General features: G+C 36.3%; 2 protein-coding genes across 11 annotated transcripts in view; both read right to left on the bottom strand.

Annotated features, from left to right (window-relative positions):
* LOC109855016 overlaps positions 1 to 15,985 on the bottom strand; it is a 45,508-nt gene extending 29,523 nt beyond the window's left edge. For 2 of the 8 annotated variants that reach the window (XM_020428762.1, XM_020428765.1), the window contains exons 1-2: positions 15,367 to 15,985; positions 14,702 to 14,859 (exon numbers count right to left, since the gene is read on the bottom strand). In XM_020428762.1, coding sequence (XP_020284351.1) covers positions 14,702 to 14,780 — 79 coding nt within the window. In that variant the 5' untranslated portion in view covers positions 14,781 to 14,859; positions 15,367 to 15,985. Of the gene's footprint in view, positions 1 to 709; positions 1,764 to 7,012; positions 7,056 to 14,701; positions 14,860 to 14,979; positions 15,126 to 15,366 lie in introns of those variants that run through there. The other 6 variants (XM_020428764.1, XM_020428763.1, XM_020428769.1 and 3 more) reach the window with 6 other exon arrangements.
* A 5,246-nt stretch (positions 15,986 to 21,231) lies between these two features.
* Positions 21,232 to 25,977, bottom strand: LOC109855015 (renin receptor). Of its 3 annotated transcripts, XM_020428759.1 has the most exons (9): positions 25,826 to 25,977; positions 25,500 to 25,645; positions 25,142 to 25,381; positions 24,752 to 25,060; positions 24,297 to 24,383; positions 23,574 to 23,660; positions 22,913 to 23,107; positions 21,706 to 21,814; positions 21,232 to 21,615 (listed from the first exon to the last, which is right to left on the bottom strand). In XM_020428759.1, the coding sequence occupies exons 1-9, from the start codon at positions 25,926 to 25,928 to the stop codon at positions 21,536 to 21,538; spliced, it is 1,356 nt and encodes a 451-aa protein (XP_020284348.1). In that variant the 5' UTR covers positions 25,929 to 25,977; the 3' UTR covers positions 21,232 to 21,535. The 3 variants fall into 3 exon arrangements, with proteins under 3 accessions (XP_020284348.1, XP_020284349.1, XP_020284350.1); XM_020428760.1 differs by lacking the exon at positions 23,574 to 23,660 and having other exon boundaries at positions 25,826 to 25,976; XM_020428761.1 differs by lacking the exon at positions 22,913 to 23,107 and having other exon boundaries at positions 25,826 to 25,974.
* Between the last annotated feature and the right edge of the window lie 1,851 nt (positions 25,978 to 27,828).

Genomic DNA, 27,828 nt, shown 5'->3' with positions numbered 1-27,828 from the left:
TAGACGAACATTCTAGAAAATATATAGCCTGTAGACTTATATCGAAGGCGGAGGAGTAATGAAGTCAATTACAGTTAACGAGATAACATCGCGATCATTCAATTGAAGAATCTCCATTGGCAGCGCACGCACGTACATTCATTGGCGGTTATTGTGCAAGCACCGACACACAAGTTCCGAAAGGGCGCGCGCGCGCGCGCGCGCGGCAAATCAGCAACGCGTCGCGCTCACAGAGAGAATTCTCCGCGCTGCACCGCAATCAGGCTAATTATAAGCTGACGTTTTCAAAATCCGATGCCGGAACAGGCATCATTTGCAATTGCCGTTGTCGCTGTGTCCCGAGACTTTCTCTAGAAAATTCGGTCTTTTCGCGCGCTCCGATTGTCATTGAAAAATTAAATACTTTTTGACATTTCGCGAGTGAAAACAAATTATGTAAATTATGTAAATATAGAAACATTTTTTTATCTCAAGAGTTTATATCGTTAAAAAAAAAAAAAAGGGTTATGTAAAGGTTACATGTAACGCGCGCGGACAAGTATACAAAGAAAGAAACACGCAAATGCGAACGCGGATTACGAAAAGTGCAAAAGTGTCCGAGAAAGTACTTTCTTGGGTGATATATTCCACGCACGCGTCGCATCGCGCGTAGTGTGACGACACACACGTCGGAATTGAAAATCGCGCGATTATATACATATATACGTACCGACTTCGGCATGTTGCACAGAGAATTCCAACATGGTCCACTGTGTGAAAACTATATATCGGCGATCGATACGGCGCGATCAACACGATGTTGTCCGAGCGGTAGTAGCTCTTCGACGTAACGTCGTCGGGAGGATCTCGGTCTCGTAGAGAGAAACCTCGAACCAAATCGATCAATCGATCATCTTCAACATTCCGCGCGCTTTTTCGTTCACACTCGCGTTCGACGAAGATGCGATTGAAGAGAAATCTATTACGCGGAGAGATTTTAAGAAGATCTTCTTCTTAAGACGGAACACAAAGCTTGAAGAAATTGACAGAGATCCAAGATTCGAAGAATCGGATCGCGCGAGGATTCGCTCAATTATTGAATTTGAACGAAAACGTGTCGGGGAATTTTTCCCTCGAACAAATGGGGAATCGGAAAACGGAAGTAATCGAAGGGTTTTAGCGAGGAAATGGCTTTTTCGCGTCACAAAACACAGTCAAGACAACTCCGGAATCACGTCGCACTTTCGTTTAATTTCCGTCGAATCATCCTCGATGCACTTTTTTTTTTTTTTCGATCTGATCGCGATGAAACACCGCGCGTGTTCAGAGAAACACCGTGAATAAACGTACAAAACGGGAGAGCCGAGACCAATTTCCGTCGGCGGAATGTTTTGCGGCCGACTGCGACACAATTAACACACAACCACGAAGGTTCGCGAAGAATTTTGCAAGTACAGGTGCAGCAGTTTGCATTAGCTGCGGGCTCTCTCCGATTTGCGTGACACGCGGAACAACAACGAGATCGATGACAGTTCACATTCCTCTCGGTGGTAATTACGTTCGCGCGCGTTCAGGTGCTTTGGCAAAATGGCGACGGCAAAACGAGAAGAGAGCCTTCCGAGAGATATTACGGAAGAAATACGACAGCTTGTATGGCGTTGAATATATGTACATGCACGCGCGTTCCTCGCATTTATATACGAAGAGAACACGCAACCGCGAGAAGACACACTCCAGTAGAAAGCGTTCGTGGCGCACTAACATGATCCAAAGTCGCGAGCGCCGAGCCGAGCCGAGCCGATCCCACAAGCGTTGTCGCGCGTGATACGCGCCCCGGAGTAACGGGGCGAGCTGATTGCCAAAGAGAGCGACGGAGAGAGAGAGAGAGAAAGAGAGAGAGAGAAAGAAAAAGAGAGAGAGAGAGAGAAAAAGAAAAAAAGAGAGAGAGAGAGAAAAAGAAAGAGAAAGGTTATGCGCAAATATAGTAGGAGGGAGGAGGGGGAACAGATAGACTTTTCACCTTCGACAAGCCGAACGACCGAGTGACGAGTGAGAAGTGAGAAGGTCTGAAAATAGGAAATCTAATAAGGAGTTAATGACCGTCTTATATAGCACTTGCCGGTCGTTCGCGATATATTAAAACGTTTGATTGAATGAGGAAATAAATCTATATCATGTGGTTTTTGTTTGTCACAAACTGTGATTGCGAATATTCTCTCTTGTCTTAATTGAATCATTAAGATCTTCACATTGTGAACAACTCGAAACGATGAAAAACAACAGCTGTTATTATGTGTAAAATAAATATTTTACTGACTCTCAATTTTCAAATATTGGGAGATAAATCGAAAGAGACGTCAGCTGGTTCAATATCGCGATCGATCATTCGAGTAACGAGTGACGTCGTTGAAAATTATGAAAGTAAAAAAAAACGAACGACAATAACAAGCATAGAAAACAAAACATTAGAAAAATGATAGAAATTTTTCGATCAAAAAATCGAGTCGGTAACGTAAGAAATTTTCTCTAAGAAATTTATTACTTGTTCGTCTCGAAATTTGTTCGATCGAGACGCATTCAAGAAGCGCGGTTGTTTACGAAAATTCTATCTAACATGATTAATGTAATCTGCGATAAGGAACTTAAAAACAACTCGTCATTACTGCCACCCGCGAAGGACTTCCTTCAATAAATTTTACATACGCATTCTTCCGATAGATGATTATTTTGCAATCTTCTCCTCAATTAATCTTTCAACTCTTAAGTTGTGGGATCATTCAATTACTCATCAGTTAATTAACACCCTAATTACATGTGTGACAATATTTCAAATATTCTAAGAGAGAGACATTTTGAGACTTGCGTCAAACGTCTGCGAATTTAACAATAAATTAATATAACAATAGATTTTCTAAATCTATACAGAGGGAAAATATTTTGCAAATTTTGTAAAAATCGAAACTAATAAAAATAAAAATATAATTATAATAATTAAATATATTCACAGAGGCATAATAATAATAATAATAATAATAATGAAACAAAAAAATAATTCAAGATTCCTTGACATACTTGAAATGATGATACTTAAAAATGTTTCAAATATCGCGAGGATGACAATCCGTTCGCAGAAAACATTTGATATTGTCTGGAAATTCCGCAATTTCAACTTGAGATAATAATCGGTCACATTTGTCACACGTTTATCAAATAATCCCTACTCTCGTATATGACTAACAATCAATTATTCCTACCGGACGCGAGAGAGTCCGCATATCGGTTGCATATTAGTTCCGTCTCTCCGATAGAGAACAACAGGTACATATATACTTATAAATGTTTGTAATTGAAGCGTGATGAACGCCAAGCGGAAGAAGGAAGTAAAGTCGACAGCCTCGTTCATTATGAGTGATCGGAATAATAAGTGATCATTCTCTATGTAGCGAACGAATCGGTCGATCGTTGCGTTGTAGATTATGATGACGTCAATATATCGATATTTCAACAGAGAAAGAGATTCTTTCGCGTGTCTCTCTCGTTCTCATTATTATTATTATTATTTTTTTTTTTATTGCTCAACTTCTCCTTCAGATATTGAAATATCCCCGTATTTTTTGATCTCGAAGTTTCTATTTGTTTATCCGCTAATCAAACAATTTTGCCTTCAACAAAAGTGTTTTATATTTTTTTGATAAATATAAGAAAAGATTATCTAGCGAACGGAATAGAACGTTTGTTTGCGAGACAATAGATCAGAAACAACCGAGCAAAGGTTTCTCTCTTTATTTGCAATTAAGTTTTATCTAAACTCCGTCACACAAAATACATAAGAATGTTTGCGATACGTTATCGAGATTGTCTCTCGCGTACCATACGTATTGGCATATTGTAATTTGTCGCAATGTGTTTCCAATTGACAATGACTGATGAGTTCACAGACTCGACTTGACCTTATTTCCTTTTAATTCGCAAGCGAAGGACTTGATTGTAATACATTTGTGTTTGAAGATTAAAAGAGAACTCCAACGCAAATAAAACTTCACGAGAAACAAATAGATAACACGTTCGTTCTCGTCACTTCGCCACACGAGAGCGGACTTTTACTTGATCGTCGCAACAACCAACACACGTAAATCGATCAAGCGGAAAATAATATCTTTGCTTTTTTTTTTTTTTTTTTCACGGCTCGAGATTGTAAAAGATATTTCAAACGACATATTCCGCCTTTCCATTTCGAAGCGTTTGAATTCTTGAATTCCCCAACATTAGCAAACCTTGAAAATTCCACACGTGCTCTACACGTTTAGGTCTCCCTGACGCGAGCGCTATCTCGCACAAAAGCTGTTATCGTCGAAAAGCTTATCGTTTTAAAGCTCACACGATATGCGCAAGCGACTGTTCGCAATGCGAAATACCATCGTGCGTGTTTTCAGTTGCTTTAAAACGCGCTCTTTGGGCGCGACGACGTAAAGTGTTATATTTGTACTCTCGTGATAATGGCGACCTCGGAGAGGCCTCGTTGTCGACCTCTTCGACGATCTCTTGATCTCGCGGATCTCAAATGTCGCGTCTCGCGACCGTCTGATTTCTTCGAATGAGAAATTGTTCGAGAGAATCGCGCGTTCGAGAGAGCACGCAGCGCGTAAATTTCTTTTCTGATATCAACGACGAAGCGAGAGTCTCCGTCGAGAGTCACCGAATATTGAGATTAATTATAATCTTATAATTAATTAGCATCTTATAATCAACACTCGACAAGATATGAAAAAAAAAAAGAGAAAGATCACAAAATGTATTTATTTTGACAGGCATCTCTCGCTTTAATTGAATGAAGTCAATTAAAGCAGAGCGACCAATTACATCTGTCGCAAATGTATGTTTGCAAATGACATCGCAATATATATTTAATTGCCGATGAATTAATTAACAGAAATATTTTTCGGGCTTTTCGTTATCTTTCTGAGAATTATACGCGCGCGGTCTCACGCAGTTTACGTACACAATAAAACAAAAACATACGTGTATCAAACGCGATATGTATGACGTAGGTATATTCACTGTCGGATCTTTGTATTTATAAGATCGTCCTTATCTTGATGATATGTAGCCAATAAAACGGGCCCGTACAGTATCTTAAGATGAACTTAAGACGGTCTCTTGAACATATAAGATCGGATTGTGAATACCGGTCACGGGTATATACGATGTCGCTACCAATCAGTACCGGCGATAACGAGTTCTATAATCCGAGATAAGATATATCGTTCGAGTTAGACTAAAAATCAGACAGACAACGCCGACGATATAGGGAACACGTGAGAGACGATGCAAAACAAACAACTTCACGTAGCAGCCGCACAAGATTTCGAACAATTCCATTTCGATCTCGATTGTAATCGAGCAATTGTTACAGAGAAACACTAACGTTTACGAGACAACAATATAGAACGCACAAAGAAGAAAAATTTGTATCAGATTTTTGTGTAACACGAAAATTGTTACGTGAAAGTAAATGTGTTTAAGTCATTATTATTTTTCGAAATTAAACGATCGTTAACGGCACGTGACGGCAGAAAGATATCTAAATAGGATCACGGCCGAGGTGAACCGCAACCAAGGATCAAAAACTGTAAACGTCGATATAGCTCACGGGCGTCGATGTTCCATTTAACAGTAATTATAAATCACCGTTTTGGATTTCAAAATGACGCTTTAATCACATCGATCGCCCGATGATGCGACACACAAGATCGATGGCAAAGAGATCCCGTTACACAAAAAATGTCCCGTCTCGGGGGAAAAATATTATATTGAATATAAATTTTTTTTTTTTTTTTTTTTCAAGTTACAAAACACGCACGCGCAATGTTTCTCTTGTTGGGCTCTCGCGCGATCACGACTTCTCCGTGATTATTTCTGAAGCGTGAAGACAGAAGACACGTTCAATCAGGCTAATTTTAGATGTGCAAATCTTGACGCGGGCAAAGATAACGCCAAAGCCCCCGGGCGCATAAATGATTTATCTGTTTGATGTGAATGTACATATCTCGCTTTGAAAAACGTTTAAATTTCTCGGCAAATCACTTATATAACACGCGTGCAATCGCGAAATAATTTTCGAACACACACACGCGCGTGTGTGAGAATCATAGCGCGTGTAAGTTAACAATTCCTATTTTCATCGTGAAACGGTGACCGAAGCGACTACGAAAACAAAATTTGAGTTGTTTATTATTATTATTATGGTCGAAGAAGCATTGTCGCGCAAATTGTATATATAGTATACATGCTGCGTATATAAAATTTTATCGTTTATTGAAATCTTTATCAATAAAGATACCTAACATATCTAGTAGATATGTTAACATTATATAGTAATTGCGTTATATTCCTCTTATCGCGGCACAAAAAAAAAGATAAATAGGAAAATCCTATGGCGTCACTGAACACATTACTTGTAGAACAACACACATTCGTGGTCATTTTTCTTGAGAAATAAGACGTTTCTCGAATACAAAATATGATGATTACAAATATTGCTCTTAATAACGTTTTTTATTGCAATCGAGAACGGTGACTGTGTTTTTTGGGAGGCAAACGTAAGTGTGTATAAAATATATGGTTCAACAGTCGTAGACACACGCTGACAGATCACGACGAGATCGTGAACAGATTTCGCTGAAAACGATGAACCGGTTTTCGAGATTAGCAGAGAATTAGCACAAAATCGTCAGTCAACCGGTTTTTTATATATTTTATCGGTTTTTTTTTTTACACTAAAACTTTATACGCCGGCACTAAAAAAAAATTTTACTGACAGATTCGAGAGATAAGTCATTTGCATTCAACGAGTCATCTTCGAGAGATGCAAATCTGCGTTATAAAACACATTTAAATTTATGTTGATTTACACTAATTTACGTTACACGTTGAAAACGTTTTATTTATATATTTCACGATAAAATATATTTAGAATAAATAAAGAATTACGACAACAAATGCGACGAAGTTGCAAAAAATTCAATTTCGATACCTGTCATTGCGATGAGATTTTCTTCCGATAAGTAAAAGCGAGAAAAGCGGAACACGTCTCTAAATCAACTACGATTTCATTACTGTCACAACAATGTATTAGGATACACGACACGTGAATCACGCGCGTGCGCTTTACGAATACAAACAGTCTTCTCTTTCTGTCTCTCTTGAGAAACAGATAAAAGAATCAATATTTAATTTTTCCGACCTTCTTCGCCTCTTTCTATTGTTTCTTTTTTTTTTTTTTTTTTTAAACTTACTTCAAATACAAAATAATAAGTAAGAAAATTTAAGTTTCAGAGTTGAAACTTCGGAAATTCTTATTGATGAAAGCGAAAGTGTGATGTGTACCAGCTGTGCTGTACAACAGCTCCGTTTTTTATCTGACACACACAATTTCTGTCAAAAAAAAAAAAAAACGAAACTTTATAAACCATAAGAGTAAGATCTCGTCGTTTATTGCTGATATATACATATGCGACATCGACATTTATATTGTCGAAGAAAAATTACATTTTGCATTGTGTGTTAATCATATCAATGAGATATGATTAACACGCGTCACAAAATAGAATGCCGTTATCAGAAATCTCGAATGAGAGACGGTATTTCGTTTTTTGCGCGAATGCCTTTATTTAAACAGCTGTTGGTAGATATTTGCAGGAGACACAGTTCGAATATAAAAAAAATTTAGTTATAAAACATGCCATTATGTTACCCAAAATAATAACGGAATTAATGTCGATCCCGAGTTAGACTCGAGCTTTTTCTCAAAATAATAAAATTTCAATTTTTATTGACCGCCACAAAATTCTTAAAAAAAAAATCTCAATTTTTTAACAACGTAACTTCGAGACAAACACGCGAGTCGACGAAAACAAAACTACAACATTAATTTGTCAATCGTTCGTCGAGTAGATTAATTCGTATTTCCGTCATGCGTTTCGGTGCGTCACGTTAGCTCAATTCGGATTAATATCCCGTCGATAATAGTCCGATATTAGTCGCTTTGTTTCCGCGCGAAGACCTCGAAGGCTCTTTGTGTTTTCGCATCGTGCATAATTTACAATTAAAAAAAAAAAAAAAAAAAAAAACCGCAGGGAGAACAATAATATGCGATCGGATTGCGATACACGGCGATGTAAGACGTCGCAACAGGGGATAATCGTTTCAACCTGCATTTAATATACCGTCGCCATCTCGTCTCGCCTCGCTTTTAACAGCGTCAAGGTGAAACGGCGACTATATATATATATATAAATGTACGTATGTACATGATGTGGTTCGTGATCTGAAAACCATTTAACAAAGGGACACGGCATCGTGCGGCTTAATTGCCGCGCGATTAACGCCGTTCTATTAGATTGTACAATATATGCATGCGTAAACTCAATAACCGAGATTCTAATTCTAAGTCGAGAAAGTTGACTCTTTCCTTTCTAATTATTCAGTGAAGATTTGATCGCGAGACTGAATTTACGATTCTGCTCTCTACACGTCGTCAAACTAACGAAACGCTCCAATTGGTATAGCCATGAAGGATGCCGATCAGCGTGGCCGATACGCGCTATTGTCGAAGGATCTTTTTCACTTAATCCTCAATGAGAAACCCGTTTCTGAACCGACACGGAAGACTTTTTGGCCGGATGAAGGTCCTCCAGGTCCACACTTTTCTTTCTTTGCCCGGCGTGCCCGGCGAGAGAGACACCGCGCGCGCAAACGAGACTCGGTTTCCATTCACGACAAACCAGTCTCGGTGTCGACCGATACGCACCACTTGGACTAGTTCCATTTGCACCGCGAATCAGTTCGAATCAAAAGCGTACAAGCTCTCTCACACGTTCTAATCGTCGCGTAAAAATTCGAAACATGGTTTTCCATCGAGTACCGTATTCATAACGCGCGTTATTGAATTTTTATTTCTTCCCCTCCTTCTGTGCGCGTTTTTTATTTGTTTTTGAATCAAAAAAATAATAATAAAAAACAATACAATAAAATATATTGCGCGTTTCTAAGTCTCTTCGTGGAAAGACATTCTTGATTTTAGAACTCGAAAATTTTACGACATTGTTTTGTCGCGTTTTATACTGAAATCTCTGGGGTGTGAAGTCCTTGGTCACATTCGAATTTTTATTTTACTAAATTCCTGATTCCCTGAAATTTTTGCCGTTGTTGACGAGGATAATTTGCAGTATTAAAATTTAACATATTACGCGTGCAAAGATCACAAATAAAACGAATAAATTAATCAATAATTATATTCGCTTTTCGTAGAAATGTATTTTTCATAAAAATTAACAATAAATTTAGTTTAAAAAAAAATTTCAGAGAAAAAAAAAAGAAGAATACTCAAATCGTTCGAACTTGATGAAAGTGCCGACTATTGAACGGGGGAATTGTTTATCAATGTTGAAAATCGCGAGATGACTACATATTCGCGGGAAACAAATTAATAAGCGCCTTGAGTGGCAGCTAATGACTCCATTCGGATACGGATGCATGCCGAATAGTATCCGATACGTGACTCGAATTTATCGTCACGCGCGAACGACCGTCACTGTTTTTCCTGAACCGACTATCAGACTTGCGCGCGCGTTCCGTCGTCGCGTAGACGGCCTTCTGGCGTATAATTACGTTTGGATCCTTGTGTGGGCGCATTAATCCGCCCGCCCGTAAAGCATATCCCGCGGATGCACTCGCAATGCATTCTTCGAGCGCGTGTTCGATAAAGTTCGTTCTCAAATATCGCTTGAAATCAAAGTTTAATAAAAAAAAAAGAAAAAAAACAACTGATAACAAGATATAAATATCAAATTAAATTAAAAACAAATAAAAAATAAGAATCGACATACATTCGTAAGTATAATATTTCTTAGTGATAGATTAGTTTGTTTTTTAACAGAATATTGATCCACGACGTTGCTCCGGTGAGGTAAATAAGCTGTCGCGACCATGAATATGGATGCAAGGAATCCGCGATGGCAACCGATTACCTAACACACGCGTAACATCAGGATGGCTTTCCTTCGAGATGACACGTAATATAATCGAGACGTAATCGGCCTCGTACGGCGTGTATTCGTACACCGGAACACGTTAATTTCAACGGTAGCCATCTGCGCACGCACGCACGCACGCACGCACGCATGCACAACTTGAAAAATACGGAATTCGCCCGATCCACGATCAGGCGCAATTACGCAAAATGTTCACTTCTAAAAATATACACCTTCGCGAACGCGAATATCTTCTCAAATCTATATATAGATTTTTTATTATATTATTACGGTTTTTGTTCTTATGGTGTCGTCAGGTGTTATTCTATATACACGTGTTTTTTTTCATTAAAAAATAATTTTATCGCGTAATTACGTCATGCAAAGCGCAATAAAACACGAAAAGATAATCAATTTGCGCACATATGTGTAAATTTGAATTCACGAGAGAATTCAATTCTTCGTAAGGGAATTTTAACCTTGTGTGATTTTTTTTTAATATACACATCAGCTGATAATTACATGCATATTTAATTAATTTTTTTAGGAGATTACCGTCTTGACATCGTTGTGTTTCATTTATTTTGCATATATTAGTTACGACACCGGAATTATACAATTTTTTTTTTAAACAGGCTATTTGACGACAATATTCAGATACAATTCATCGATCGGTTGCGTGTAATGTTTAAAGTGCACTTGTGACTCGCGAATCCCGAAAGCAAATTCCAAATTTCAATTAGCGCGAAATACAGCGGAAGTCTCGCTCTTGCGAATCTCCGGAATGTTGGACTTTGAAATCGAATGACAAATCGCAACGAAGAAAACTAATGACGGTTCGTTGCTCTCGACGCGATTCGCCGATGATATCGCCGCGTGACATCATAACGATGTGTATGTAAGTGTATATTCGGCGACACCGTACGTTGTTAATGATCAAAATGTTGAAGGTTCGCCTTGCGTAATTATCGTCGGTCGCAAACAATGTCGAGCGTGAAACTAAAGTGAGTCAGTGGTTTTATCGTGTTTATTGCAATTACATTTCATTAGTCCTTCCTGCTCGCGCGCGTCACACATGGAGATAGTCGACTGATGGGGTATATAATATTCACGAAAATCGGAATTATTAATCTGTCACGGATATTAATAATTAGCCAAAGTTCAAAGATAAATAAATATGTTTCTTCATTTTTTCACCGTCAAAAAAAGTTTTGTAAAACATGTGAGGCGACTCATTCTTCTCGCTCGCTTAATGTTTTTCTCAGTATCTTTCTTTGCGATAAAATTATATGTATTTCTTAATATTTTCAAGAGAACAAAAACAAGGAAATATAACAAAAAACAAGGTGATCTTTTTTTTATTTAACAGCTTGACAAGATGTGTGTCTCGCAACTTTTATTTCAACTCGTTAACTTGGTTTTGTTCGTATTTTGAGATAATTTACTTTGCAAAAAAAAACAAGCTCATCTTACGTAAGCATTATAACGTCTTTTTAACGTTCCTTTGATAAGATAAAATGGCATTCGTGTTCATTTCACTCGTCTACCAAACAGGAAGGCGACAAACATTTTATCGTCATATTTTGTGAAATTAGCGACAAAAACGTTTCGTCAAGTTCAAAGAGAGATAAAAGATAAAGATAAAAAGAAAGAGAGGAAAAAAAAAATAATTAACACGTTCGATGAGAATAAAATATTTCAACGTGTAAAAAAGTGAAAACGCGTTTTCGACATGTGAATAAGTTTCATAAATGAATTTGATTTACTACACCACGAAGATAAGCACGTGACGCGATAGCACGTGACGACGTGGTGCTACTTCCTTGTCAGGTATAACGACGTGCGAGTTGAAATGGCGTCGATGCCATCCACTCTCAAGAAAGGTGCGGAACATGCCGCGAAGCATAACGACCTTGAACTTGGAGTCACGATTGACGCGGAGAACCGCGGCAAACTTCATTAACCGCAACAAGCGCAATTTCATTAACGTAACGTTCCGCTTTTGATTGCCGAAATCTGCGAACGTGTGATTTCGAATGTGTGACTTCCGTCCTCCCGCAAATTCACACAATTCGGATAGTTTGTTTTCAATTCAAATTAGAAGAGATTTTGCTTTCAGAGATAATTAAAACTCTCACGTAAAAAAAAAAAAATTTGTTTGCCCAAATCGCGAACGCGCGAAAATCTTTTTAAATCAAATATTTAACTCAACAATCCTGAGAAAGTCAATGTCAACGATTGTTTGCGCATCCTCGCGAGGAGATTGGCACGGCGATAAGAAAAATGCGCGACAGCGAGAGAGCGTACTGAACAAAGAAATAGGAATGCAGCTAATATGACGACCGCCTATTATCACAAACCGATAATGTAATTTTTTGCTTATCGCGCTTCTCGTTATAATCCCCCGTATAAGATTATATCGTCACTTTTCGCTTTGTCATAATAAAAATTATATTATATCTTTCAGTGAATTTTTGACATTTTTTGTTCAGACATTTATTGACTTTGCTAGATTTTTCGAGTTGCATAATCAGCGTTGTTACAAGCAAAATGAGAATGGGACGAAAATAAAATTCACAGCTTTTTTAAAATAATAATAATTTAAAAAAAAACATCTCAAATCTAAAAGAAATTCTGACGGCCTTACTACTTTTCAACAAATATCGAGACGAGTTTCTCAGATTCGGGCGCATACTTTGCCGATCGTAACGATAAATTCATGCGAGAAAAAATTCCACAAAAATTCTCGAGGAATAACGAGGATGATTGCAAATGTTCGCAAGTGTTAGTAGATTATATAATGTAACATCGGAGTAATTATGCCGGCTTTTTACATACGGATAAGATCTATTAGTCATACCGTGCAGTTGTATCTCGCACCCGTAAGATCGAAGAATAAATCTGATATTTAGATCGGATGTGACGCAAAAAATGGGATGTAAATTTGCAAAAAAATTACTATAATTGTTATCTTAGAAAAAACTTGTTGAGTGATCTTTAAAAGAGATAAAAACAATGTTTGTTTTTGCCGTCTGACGCAGGCATTGCTCCGAGAAAAAGATAAATATGGAAAATTTCAGAAAATTGAAGCTTTACATTGAACGGCAACGAAATTATTGTAATATGAGTATATTAATGTCTCGGTAAAATTTAATACTTGAATATATATATATATGTATGTATATATATATATATATATATATAATCTGAATATATATAATCTGAATATATATAATCTTGAATATATATAATAATCTAAAATTTAATACTTGACTACGTATAATCTGAAATAAGATTTAGAGAGAGATAGAGAGAAAGAGAGAGAGAAACATTATATCAGAGATTAACCTCTCTTAAATTCAGATAATCGGATATACCTCTGAAATAATTAGATAACTATATGACTTAATGTCAAAATATTCATCTCGCAAATACATATCGGACGTGTGTCATGTTATGATACACGCGAAAGAGGATTAATCTTCCGTCTGATCTCTCCGCGACTCCACCTGTGCGATTCCGCTTAATCCGCCGCCGCGTGCGAATGAGTCCTGCAAATGACGCGCGGGATATGTGTGTTTCCTTTGCCGGCGACGTTAGCAAAAATCGCGCGCAAATTCGCGTAATTGCGTGTAAACGTACGAGCACGGTCGATACTTAGTCAGTAAGCATATTATTAGCGCGTCGCGCGTCACATGCATGTTTTGGCGAGTATATAAGCGCATGGTACACGATCACGGGCATTCAGGCGTTAATTCTTTGAAATTTTCAAACAATGTTATTCCCGTCATAAAGAAGTTTTTTTCTTCTTTGTACGTATATATTTTTGTCACTACTCGCAGGCGCGAGCTGTACATCGTGAGAACTATTGTACGGGAAAGTCATGCAATCCGCGATCAAAGCAGTATATTTGAGCAGCTGATTTGCAATTTAAACCAACGCGCACTAACACACATGTTAATTCCCATATTACGTGAAACTATTTCGATTTACATGTTACATCTTACGATTTACATGTTACATCTCTCTCTCTCTCTCTCTCTCTCTCTCTGATATATCGTTTTGCGCAGTGATTATATATATCAACGAGAACAATTCCGTGATCAGCTCTGATCGCACGATCTACTTAAAAATCAATAAAGAATAATGTCGCGTATACAAGAACGCTCGTTATACACGTAAGCCAGATTTATCTTTTTTATATTCGTTATTTTTCTCTCTCTGCGGCGCACTTTGTTTTTTTTTTGCGTCGCGTAACGTAACGCGTTTACGTAAGTAGTAATCACCTCCGTATACTGAATTTGAACAGATTCCGCGAGCGTTTGCATCGACGTATCAGATCTTTATTTAAAGACACACAGTCTGAACGCATTGTGACGTAATTGCTAATAAAGCATAAACGCAGATAAAAATAGAAAAAAAAAGAGACTATCAATTGTGCGCGCGTCTCATAAAACTCTCCGAGAACGGTTCTCGCGCCCGGGGGAAACGGTGGAATTTACGAAAAGTTCTTTCGAAACTTAATTGTTTTTAAATTTGGTTTTTAATGTTCTAAAGTTATTTTTAATGCAAGTTTGTTTTCTGTAAATTATTTTTCTCTGTTTTTTTTTGTCTCACAATGCGAAGAATGCGTCGTGGTAACTTTATTATCGGATAAAAAGATTCAACAACACATATATGATGAGACTCACCGATACCTTCGACGACGTAGTGATCTTTGACATCCATATTCGTAAGCTCGGTAACACTCACAACGATTTTGACACTCATTGTTCCCGCGTTTGAAAGTCTCAGGTTCCGTGGAACGTCGCAATACGGAACATCCGACGTCTGTGGCCGTTGTTAATATCTGATCAACATTTGTGAAAAAACATTTTTCTTAGAGACGTAACATCGAATAAAATCGTTACCTTTTCCGTAATCTATCACTGATATCTTAATAACGAACGAAGCTTTCCGATAGACTCACAATGCGGGTTGCTCAACAGCTTTCGAACGCGAAGGCATTTTGATAGCTATATTACCCAATAGCATTCCAATAATATCTCGTCGTCAATTAGAACACGCGCGTAATTGTGAAAAAAAAATTGTTTTTTTTCATTTCTCTAATGTTTTATCATGAAACATTAAATCCGAACAAGATTATGTGCGCAAGTGTTTTTTAGAACACTTTCCTAGAATGAGATATAATATAAAAGTTGATAAAAAATATTAAAATTTGGGGTTAAAGAAAATATAAAAAAGTACAACAAACAAACAGTAATAAATAAAAACTAAGTTATTAAAAATGAAATAAATCCTCGCTGCGCGCGCGTGTGGCTAGAATCACCCGATTAATAGGTAATTCATAACTAACCTGAGATGATCTACGGAAGCGGATGTGTCGACTGCGACGACGGTAGGGAGTTCGATCCTCGAGTATCGATAATCCGCGTCCGCACGGTCTAAGAATCTCGGCGCGTCTGCGTGCGAGTCGGGAGAGAAGTGCCGCACCACCAAACACTTTCATGAACAACAACAATAACGAGAACAGGAATCTCACGTTGCAAGAGTCCGAAAAACCGAAACAAGACCGTCCGCCAACCGAAACGCTACTTCTTCGAAGGACACGATCACGTGCTGATCCAGGAAGAAGCGACAACCGTATCCGACAATATGTCGGACAGGGAAAAGACACTCGTAACACAAGTTCTTCGTATAATCCTTCAAATATCACCTTGAGACTTGATATTTTTTTTTTTTTCGAAAATATCCGACGATGGTACTCGCTTCAGTTGTTTTTCTTTCTTTCTTTTTTCTGAAACTTTTTTGTGCGTATTCTCCCAAAAGGTTTAGTTCCAAAGGTGTCCTGCTGATCTTTTTTCTTACACTCTCAAAAAACCTTTATTATTTATCCTAAGGCTCTATTTTCGTCTCTTTACGATTTCTTTCGGAATTTCTTTTGTATTTTTCTTTCACGTTTCTTCTTTTTTTTTTGTTTTCAAATCTTTTCTATTTTTTCTATTTTCAACGTTTTCTTCTGTTTCGCTCGATTTTTTTAATTTATACACGTGCAACTTTTTCTCAATGCAGTTTCAGCGCATTTCTTGTTTCTCTTTTTTTTCTCTTCTCTTCCGTTTCTACATCTTATTTTCGACTTAACTGGCCAAATTGTCGCGATTAGTTCACCTAAGCCTTTTTTCCTTCTTTCTCGGTTTTAATGTATTCAAGACTTTTCGTTCGTTCGACACGACTGTTTGATGTAGTGCTTTGCTACTGAAGCTTCTCACTAGACTAATAGATTCAGCCGGTGGCAGTGCGGCGGTTTATAGCGACGACGGGCGTCTTGTTACCGCGCGAGTCCGCAGAGCGTTTTCCGTGTGGCCCGTGACCTTCAGTTCCACTCAGCGATGGTGGTAGTAGTAGCAGCAGCAGCAGCAGCAGCAGCAGATCGGACATTACGTAAATCCAAAGTCGCGACGCTTAATTCGTCGACCCAGCGTCGCGACGCTCCGCGGCGGTAACGCGAACAAGAAAATCTCAAATGTCATTCTCTCCCCCCGTTCAGCGATCGCGAATAATTAGAAGAGATCAGAATCTTGGAAAACGAGAAACAATCGTCCGGTTTGTTAAGAAACAAAATTATAGAAAGGAACACACTTCCCTAAATTTCTCAAGAACTCTTCAAGAAGATCAGAGCGTCTTTTTTCAAATATTACGTGATCATAGTTTTTTTTTTCATGTATTTTTTTAAGAAACACTTAAGAAAATTCTACTATCTCTTCACAACTATCTTTTTAGAGTCTTGTTTTTCACGTTTCTTTTTTCTTCTTCAATATTTCCTCCACTAAAATTGTCTTCTCAATTGTCGCTTGTGTTTTTTCAGAAGCGAGTCGAAAAGAAAAAATGGTTTTGTTCCATTGATCGATATCTTAATTCAATACTGCGTCGTACGTTGAAAAATTTCCACCTTGCAGAACGGCGATTGTTTTGCCGAACTATCGGCTTTTCTTATTGTCTCGATGTTGTTTGAAAAATGCAGTATGCTTGTCGTCCTAAATAAACGTTATATCGTTTTCGATAAAAAATAATCAAAACATTTTGAACTTTTTTGGGGGAATTTTAGCACACAAAGATATTCCCAATATATAACGATAATTAATTTTACAAGATGGAACAGCTAATTTTTAAAAATCTCGATTTTTCGAAAAAAACGATCGAGTCCGTATAAAAAAAATACAGAAAAATAGATGGATCTTAAAAAGAATAAACTTAAAGAGCTGTGTAAGCAATAGGAATCGAGATAATGATATCTCTGAATTTATATGTGTGAAGTCGCGACGATGAAGAGACAAAACCTATATTTTTTGCATTAATTTGTATCGTGGATGTAAACTCACTGAAATTACATATGTATGGACCAGATTCACAGATAAGCGCACAATTTTCGAAAGATCGATCGATTCAGAACGATGCTGTGTAAATATGCTGCGCAAGATTATAATCGACAACGCGATGAAGTTATGGGTATATATATCTGGTTCCAAAGTAGTGCAACTACATGTGTGCACCACGTCGTGAGCTGCCCGATCCTCTGAAAAATACAACGCGCATCTCTCCGTGACGTAACCGATCGATCTTCGATTCAATTAAAAAAAAATAATAATAAATAAATAAATAAAACTTTTGAGCGAGAAATTGTTTTAAAGTAATTAACAATAAAAAATCGAATGTCAGTTAAATATTGCACAAATAAAAAAGTATAATTACATAATCGTGAATGCCATCTCTTCAGTTACAACATTAAATCAATCAACTCTTCATGCGCACGCATATTAATTAAACTCGCGATCGCGATTTAAAATTGAAAAACAAAAAATCTATTAATATAAATCTTCTGATAAGAACGTCAAAAAAAAAAAAGATCACGCAACGATCAAACGGCGGTGCTACCTACATAGGTATCGCCCGATTTATCACATCTGACAATCGAATCTGTGTTTAAACGCGCCGGTTCAAACCGATTTGATCCCGACTATTCGAGGCTCCGAAGCTGTTAGGAAACTGTTCCCAAAACCCGGCTGAATTTCGATTCTGACATTTCTTTTACGGAATCGCATATCAGTTGTAAATTCCGTCCCGCGAAAAATCATGTCCCGCGATTACACAACGGGAAAGCTTTTTATCCTATCTTCTCGCTATCACCATGAGAGGGGCGGCATCTTCTCCGAGATCAGAAACACCCTTCGCGATTTCGCGACCGAAATCTGACGCATGATATTCGCGTTTGTGACACACGACAATAAGAAAACAAAACAACAATGCGGAGAATAACACACACGGCCGAGCGAACAATCTCGTCGGCAATGGTGTATGAACAAATTAAATAAACCGCCGATCTATGTAAGAAAGGAGTGTTGCAAACAATCGCGACGAGATTCCGAACAATCGAGCGAGCAACAGGACTCACTGCACGCGACAAGAATCTCGGGAGAACCTGCGACAACCGTATATACGTCAGACTGGCGGAAAGCCACTCGTTTGCCGTCGTAACGACAGGTGTTGTGTTGGCGAACTCGAGGTGGGGTGATCACACAACATACAGGTGGGGGATCGTCGCGGGGACTAAAAGTGGGGTGAAAACCTTCGCCAGGAGGAGTCGACCTCAGTTGCTGCCGCGAGCAGCATCTATATGTCGCAGCGAAGATCCTTGATACCCGCTCGAATCTCTGATGAAGATAATCGGAAATGCATTAGAGATTAGAGTCGGAAAGATTTAATTAACTTCTCGAGAAATGAAAATAAACGACGAGTCTCGCATGTATAAATTTTCTTGAACATCAACTTCAACGGTTGGACTCGTTGTAATGTTACCTTTTAATATTAGTTTTTCTAAATTATATTTAAAAATCAAAACGTTCCTCGATAATCTCCACATTCGGACTGAATTTTTTCAAGCCACCTCCATCTGAGCTCTGGGGCCGGAAGGTCTAATTTATTATTTTTTATCATATTACGGCCGTTCTCCTATTATAAATATATTTAATACACCAACATAAAAAATGATGAATTTTAAGAAAATCGAAGTATTCCTGTATCCCGCAAACAGTAATTTGATCAAATAAAACAGATATACATCAAGAGATGTTAGAATTGTTAAGAAAAAACATTTTGCGTATAAACAGTATCAAGGGTACCGAGTCAATGCATGATATTACATTATCTGATCATTTCCGAAATGTGTGTATAAGTGTTACATTAACTTGTATACGCGGTGTTCTCTACCGTATCACAAGTCCTTGAAACTGATCACTATACAGATATATTCCGTACAAACTTTGCGCATTAAAAATTTATGTTTATCGTATTTCTCTTAAGGCTTCTCGATACTTCCGCGGCCATCTTGGATCGATGACGTCAGAAGCGAGAAAAATACGCGAAAGTTTCGTGCAGTGTGAAAACAAAAAAGAAAACATTTGTGTGTGAAAATAAACAAAAAATTATTTCTGTATAAATGCGCTCAATAGTAAGAGCACATTCGTAATGATAATAAAATATACCGGAAATTTCTTTTGATTCAAATTCCAAACTACGTAATAAAATCGAAATATAAGTTCGTCGCAAGTTTTGATAGCTATCGAATCGCATCTTGATTTTGCGTTTTTTTTTTTACACCAGATCCAAATCATAATCCGAACGATGTGTCCGGTATATTTTACAAGTATTTAGTTACTAAACACTCTTAGTTGCACAAAAATTGCGCACGAAGTTTTTGATATATCATCAAGCCATTTGAAATTGCTTTGTGACTTGCAGACGTGAGTCTATTCGCTTTTACAATTTTTATTTTGCACTTTATTTCGGTTTTCTTTTCTCATCAAAGTCTGAAACAAACATATCTATCTTATTCTATAAGTGCAAAAAATATAAGCGTGGAAGATCTCGCGTCTATTAGTTCTCGTGACAACCGACGTTGCTTACTGTCAAATCGGACTTGACGCTCAAGTATCAAAAAGCCTTAAAAACAGTAGTTATGTTTGCATTTACTTTTCTTTCTTTCTTGTCTATTTTTTAAGAAAAAAATTATAATCTTCGTTACGTTAAATACACAATAATCAATGCACGATAATCGATGTGATTCTGAAGAGCTTCAATTAGCATCAGCGAGTATCAACTGCGATTATCATTATTAAAAAAACAAGAAAATAATTGATCCTTAATCTCTAAGGAAACTGATAAGTGTCATTGTTGTGAATGTCATGAGATTCTGAATATATCTAGAGTTACTGTGCACTTTACTGAAATTGAAATACACAAAATGATTTAGATGTTATCGATAAGAAAGATACATAATAAAACGATAAATTGACAGCGCTAAAAAATAAAGTAAAACTGACGAAAAAATTGAAAAAATTAGCAACTTAGTTAACAAATTAATATAAAGTTATTAAAATAAATTTTTTTAATCATGATTAAGATAAACTCTTATCGGTGATCATATTTAATTTATCATATTAATTTATCAAGCGATTATGAGAGCAAGATCATTAGTTTAATTAATTATAAAACGTACATTAAAGTTTATTTTTGTAAATCGAAACGTATATATAAAAATTTGTTTAGAAAAAAAAAACAGAAAAAACCGTTAAAGAAAATCGTTATAGTAACAAATCGTACAATAAAATTGTTCAGATCTCCAATATTTGCACACAGAAAATATTGTGAATAGTATTAATGGCAATATTATACGTGATCGCAAGGTAAAATAAAAATAAAAAAACTAGAGATACATTTATAATGAGTTGCGCAATTGTAACGCGCTTGTAACGTGCTGCAGCATTTTAAATATTAATTATTGTTAAGTGTTAATATATCATATAGGAATTTAAATGTCCAGCTTTCTGTTACAACGCTGGTCAGGTTATTTTTGTTTTTTTTAAATTATTTTACAAAAAAAAATTTCCAAGACTATACACAAAACGTATACTCACTTGCTGTACTGTCGATCGACTGTCGCTTTCGTGCTCGGTACTTACGATAAAAGCGATAATACTTTCAGGCGAAATTGCGCATACGTTTGAATTCGCGTAATTACTTCGTGCCAATCATGTAACGGAGTGTTCTTGGGACTTAAAAAAAAAAAAAATATATATGTATATATATATATACATATATATATAAAGTTTCTCAAGGTTGTTAACAACAATTCATACGTTCTATTTATAGGATTACAGCCAGTATGTTCGTTGGCTCTCTTTCAGGAATATACAAGTTCCAAAATTTATTATATATAACAACATAATAATCATCATCATATACTTGAATAAAATACTGTAACTACATTCTCTTAATGTGACGAACGCGTGAATAATCAAATAGTCTCAAGTAATTCTCGGGATGTACACGTACGATGAAGTTACCTATTTAAACTTTCTCAATTTACATGAAGCTTAAATTATACATACATACATACACTCATGGAATTCCGATGAGTACACTTCGCACAAAAATATGTTACAAAAACTCATAACTATTTATATTTACATTTAATTATCTTTTTTCATTCGGTTCGACGTCATCCTATAGATAATAGAATCCCGTCCTGGATCCATATTGGCGATGGCGACTGCAAATATTTGAGATAATACATTTTTATGTTTCTTTCTTGCGAAAATGCGACGCGTCATGAGATTTTTTGTCCAAAACAAATACATACTACAAACAGCTAAGAGCGAGAAGAAGAAAGCGATGCCAAACCACAAAAGGATGTTGAAGATGACAGGATAGATCTCCGAATAAGTTTTTGCGCGGCCCGAAAATGGAGGCTGAAAACAGAAAGGTCGATGTAACGAGGGAATAATTATGATTTCTCGCCTTCGGACTTACGAAGTTTCTTTCTGCGAATCCTTTGTAGTACTTGCTAAATGTACTAATAGAATTTTTCTACATTTATCAACAATTCGCGCAAACGGATAAGGCTGAAAAATTTAGCATAATTTATTCAAATATTAACGTCTCTAAAAAATCATCTTGATAATCAGCATACACAAAGAGTTTCAAATATTCTCGTCAACAAGATTTGCTTTTGATATTATTTGCTTTCTCTAAATTGGCTAATTAAATATTTCTTTTAACGAAAACTTTTTGCGTCACAAAAGTTATTATTTGTATAGATTTATTATGAGAATAAAATGTACGCGCATGCACAAATCGAATACAGAAAATTTTCATGCAAAAATAATTCTGCACCTAAGAAGACAAAACCAGTTTGAGATTAATTTTACTCTATGTAACACCTTTTCTTCTGTTTTCATACATCAGTATCTATTAACGATAATGAAGTATCTCTTGAAAAAAAAAAAAAAAAACAAATGTCTAAGATCTTGTATTATTTTGCTTCTCAGGCACAAAATCGACACAAACTCATTATCTAAACTTCTAAGCTGCCTAATTAAAGAAATCACTATAATTAAGCGTCATTCGCATAAGCATTAATAAATATATATCGACATAACAATTATATATTCAAATAAACAAAATTTGAAAAATCTCTATGAAATAGAAGCTGACTAAGAATAAGATGAGTAGAAGAAAAAATTCTCAACACATCACTCGACGTTTACTGCGACGAATATTTCGAGTAAACACTAAATTATAAAGTATACACATCGCCGTCTTCCTATAGAAAATCAGGTGCTCTAATATTCTGGCAAAGTCTGGCAGAATGAAAACAACTGAAGGATTCAGAAAACGAACTTGATAAGTCGCATTTCTTTGTATTGTATTCACGCAACACGATCAAAATGTTGAAGATTGATAACAGAACGAAAAACAAAAAAAAACAAACAAACAAACAAAAAAAGACTCATCCGGTTTTTCTCCGAACCCTTCAACTGCGATGCATGTTAATATGTTTGCGATACCTGTCCTGGTATTGTCTGTGTGTTAGTATTTATCTCATTCTCCTTATTAACTGAGTTCAGGTCGGACTTTTCCGACGTCGAGCTATCCTGAACGTTCATGTGTTCAGTAGTGCTGTCAATAGTGTCGGACTCAGTACTACTCATTTTATTTGTCTCCTCTCCTTCCTTATTACTTTGCTCGTCTGGTTCGTCTCGCTACAATCAGTGGTTGTTTAGTATCTCAGTAAAATGATGAAAACCCCACCAGCCTTTCAAGACTTTAGAACGTCATATAGGACTTAATACACACTTCGCAAGTACTTAAATTACACCAATACTGAGTTCTCCGAAGTTTTTAAGATGTCGTATATCTCAAGGATATGGCGAGTATTTGTAAATTTTTTACTCGTACTGAAACTATGAATCTTATCAGATCCCAAGGATAGTAAAGTTTCGAGAAGATCATATCTGACTATCTAAATTCACCGATAGTAACCAAACAACAAAGGTGAATCGAATACAAATCGGCCCAAGTTGACGATATGTTTTGTAAGCTCGTTGATCAGAGTAATCAGAGTATAATTCGGTTGTGTTCGCGAAATTCATGCAAAAAGCTATCTCTAAATCGGAAGAAACACTCTCAATCAAGTAATAGTCCATGCAATGCGATTCGACACGGTACCTTGACAAAATTATTATCGTTAATGTCTGAACTAATTGATGTTCCCTTGGCATTATCGGTCGATTTAACACTGTTAGATTTATAAGCCTATAAAATATCCCGTAACAATTAAAAATAGTAGAGATAGATTAATTCAAGCAAATATCGTGGCAATTATTTTTTGTCTCCAATATAATCAGAATGTTCAAAGTATTGATTAAAGTAATAAAGTATTGATTATTATATAACTTTCTCTACATTTAATGATTATTTTCAGTCATTCATTCTCTTTTGTGTTCTATTAATTCTTGTATCATATAAAATAAACATTTATAAGAATTTGAACTAATCAATGGATTTATATACATTTGTAAAAAAAAGAGATGTATACATATATAGAACACTTATTTGAAAAATAAATTGAAAAAAATTCACAGTTTTATACATATTTACAAACATATTTTTTGTCAAAAGAATATATGATGAAAACAATAAAAATATAATATTCTGCAAAAAATAAATATCTGGTGAATTTTTATAATCACATATTCTTATACCTCAACAAATCCTCTTTGTTTTGTTATCATTATGTATCGATAGTCTTCTGATAAGTCTCTTTTAATATTATTTCCAAATGTTTTTTTTTTCAAGCAACAAATATTTTTACTTTCATGTTTAAAATATAATAGAAAAATAATAAGTGAGATAAATAAAATATTATTGGATATTAAATGACACACTCACTTTCACATCTCTGCGCTGTCTCTCAAGAAGTACAGACCGCGTGTTTCTCAACCTGCTAGCGTCATTCGTGAATACTGCGACGACAACCTACAAAACAGGTATATAATCTATTCAAAAGTAATTAAACTTCAGTATTCTTCCTCGTGAAAACTTATAATAGTAGAGAAGTGACCAATTCGAGGCAATAACCAGATCTTTGTGTCAATAAACCTCTTAATTTTAAAAAACTTGACAAACGTTACTGAGTACACTGAAGAAGACTCACATTAGGGTCAAAACGGTTGTCAAGTTTTTTAAAATAAAGAAGTTTATTGACACAAAGATCTGGTTATTGTCTCGAATTGGTCACTTCTCTACTATTATAACTATTCAAAAGTATTTTAAACACATACGTAATAATACGACAAATATGAAATTATGGCTCGAAAATAAGATTGAACGTAAAACGCATATACCTTGCCGTCGTAAGTGTTTACGAAGGCCTTAGAAACATGTTCCATTGCCTCGTTCAGCAATGTGTACGCTTCTACGACTGGCGCGGAGGAGTTCCCGTGAAGGTCCAGAATAGGTCTGAGCGCCGACACAACTAGCCAATAGACATCAGTGCCAGAATCGTGCTTCTTTGCAGAAGACGCGTTATCAGCGATAGCATGAAGGAGTTGTATCTCCTCAACGAACCTGCGATCTTCTTCTACTTCGGGACTCAGAGATACCAATTTCTCCATACTGGCTGGTTTGAGTTCACCAAGAGCTGACTGACCCAGCTGCATAGAAAAGATTTTATATATTGATTTGATTCCCACAATCTTGTTGCTATAGTTTTCTCTATTTAATTCTATACTTACAGCGTCAACTCCATCGCTCAGATTAATTCTGACCAATGTGTTATCGTTACTTCGCTCCTCAATTCTACTTCTGATTGCTTGCCAAGTAGTCTCCTCCACTTCGTCAACGATCAGAGGATATGTGACTTTGATTTTGTCACTTAAAATCGGTAAAGATTCCATTCCATCAACCGCTATAACGACCAATGCCTGGGGCATTGAAAATGGATCCCATATAGCAATACTGTGCTCCGCATCTCTCTGCAATATATATGATACAAATTTTTAGTTAATTATTGTATTATTACAAACTGTTCTGTTTATTTCATCAACAAGTTTTATAACCACTCTGTTATACAATATTCAAAAATATTTGTACCTGCTTTCCCGTGTAACCAAGAGCCGCGGACAATATTTCCTTGAGACTGCTTTGCTCGATCCATTTATCTCCATTTACGGTAAATTCTACACTGTCGGGTGAATGAAGCACGATGAATTCGCCGATTGCATGGGAACGGCCGTGTACTGAAACCAAATATAATATTTCTGAAACGTACAATTGTTTTATATATTTTGGAAAATTTGACAGTAGAGAAAGAGAAAAACATCTTGTCGCAAAACCCCAGAAATTGCGATTGCGCGAAAACTGAAATGTTTCGGAAAAAAAAAAGTTCTTGAGAGAATTTTTCAAAAATAAGAAGTTACCTGCTGTGGCGAGAACAGCGAGAAGAAGCGACAATTGTCGGATCATCGTCGCACGAAGAGAAATTCGAGAGACACTCCTTCGATCAATTTCGGACGCGATCATGTGATCACCTCTTTAGTGTGATCACGTCAAATCACATGTGATAAGAAAAGTCAACCACCACACTATACAGATAAATAAAAAGTACCTAAATCTCGCGAAAATATAAAGTACCTAGATTGTGAATGAATCATGGCGGCATAGTAAACTCGATTGGCTGCGCGCGCAACTTCTATCGAATAGAACGCTCAGTCAACAAATATTGATCAATGAAGCCGTTCGGGTGTTGTAGTAACAATAACCGGATTTGCTATTGTTTGGATAAGAACGGAAGGTCTGTTCTTTTGACCTGAACTAGCTACACTATTTCAGATTTTATCTTTCTTTTTCCAATGTCGAGTGAAAAAGATAAACTCTGAACTAGTGCAGCCAGTTCAGGTAAACAAAATAGACCTAGAGAGAAACCTGAGCCCCTTGCACAATGAAAAGAAAGCGATAGCAGAGAGAAGCATGAGAGCGGCTACGGTCATAAAGCCTGTTTTACATTGATCGCAAGAAACAGGTCTGGTAGAATTGACTAATCGTATTGATCAAATCAGTCAATTGACCAGCGTGATTGATCAATTCTACGTAATCACGTGACCGAAGTCAGTAACACCAGAGAGAAGCCTGAGAGCGGCCAGGTCCATAAGAGAATGTGTAATCACCTTTCCGCCCCGTAAACTAGCGCATGTCCACGGGTGGTACACATTGGAACTACGTAGCCAGTCCACGAGCGACACGTCGGTGCGCTATGTCCACAGCGTGCGGTTCTATTCTGTGCTATGTGCACGAGTTTAAATGGTCACTTTCTTTAAGTGTGTGAGTATATTCACAAAAGCGTGAATTTGATTTATTTCAAGAATTAAAATAGCCGATTTGTGAACTCAGGAAGAAGAACAAGAAGGAATGGAAAATATACAAATTTGCAACTTCCCACACAACATACACGTAATTGTCAACAAAGGAATATTTTTAAGCGAGCAGCATCAGAATTCGTAGAATGTACTCAGGTACCATCTCCTTTATCATCATTTGCTGCTATTTGCTTTTATTTTTTTACAAACGCTACATATATATATATAGTTACATTACAAAGTAAAAATAATAAAATACGTACATTATTTAAAATTGGTTTGACGGCACACAAATATATGTGTGTCTGAAAAGTTGCATTTTCAAAAAATATATCTTTTACTGGTGTATTACAATTTATCAGAGTGTGTTACAATTTTTGAGTTTTACAATTTTACAAGTTTTTTACATATACATCGATACAATGAAGTACATACATAATAAATACGAACCACACATGGCAATATTTCTGGCAAAATTACACTTATTGTATGCTATATATTTCATCGCACATTAAATTCTCGATATAAATTTCATTTACTGATGTTTTACAATTCGAATTCTTATTATTGAAGTCTTATATATAGTTTTTACATACAATAAATGTAACCTTACTTTACATAAACGAAATTTAATCTTACATTTACATGCATATGCAGTGATTCATATTAATCAGTGCATTTGCATTTTTCCTAATTTTTAAACCTGGTATATCTTACTCTAAACATCTATCTTAAACATTACTAGCCTTGTTAATCAGGATTAAGGCTGCATGGCACATGCCTTGATCCTAATCTTACATGTTTATTCCTACCTATATCCGCGGTCTAGTACACACATTTCCTACCTACTCGATTAAAAACATTTCCTACCTACCCGGTCTAACATATTTTCTACAAGAGCTTGTAGATCCCTACCTACACAGTTTTAGAAAGATTTAAAACCTATCACTATTGTAGATCCCTACCTACACAATTTTAGAAAGATTTAGAACCTCTCACTATTGTAGATCCCTACCTACACCGTTTTAGAAAGATTTAAAACCTATCAATATTTTACGCGAGGGGGG

This window comes from Pseudomyrmex gracilis, unplaced genomic scaffold (assembly GCF_002006095.1).
Source record: "Pseudomyrmex gracilis isolate BER0280 unplaced genomic scaffold, ASM200609v1 scaffold_78, whole genome shotgun sequence".
NCBI lineage: Eukaryota > Metazoa > Arthropoda > Insecta > Hymenoptera > Formicidae > Pseudomyrmex > Pseudomyrmex gracilis.
Note: the sequence above shows the minus strand (reverse complement) of the source record. Positions and strands in the feature narration are given on the sequence as shown.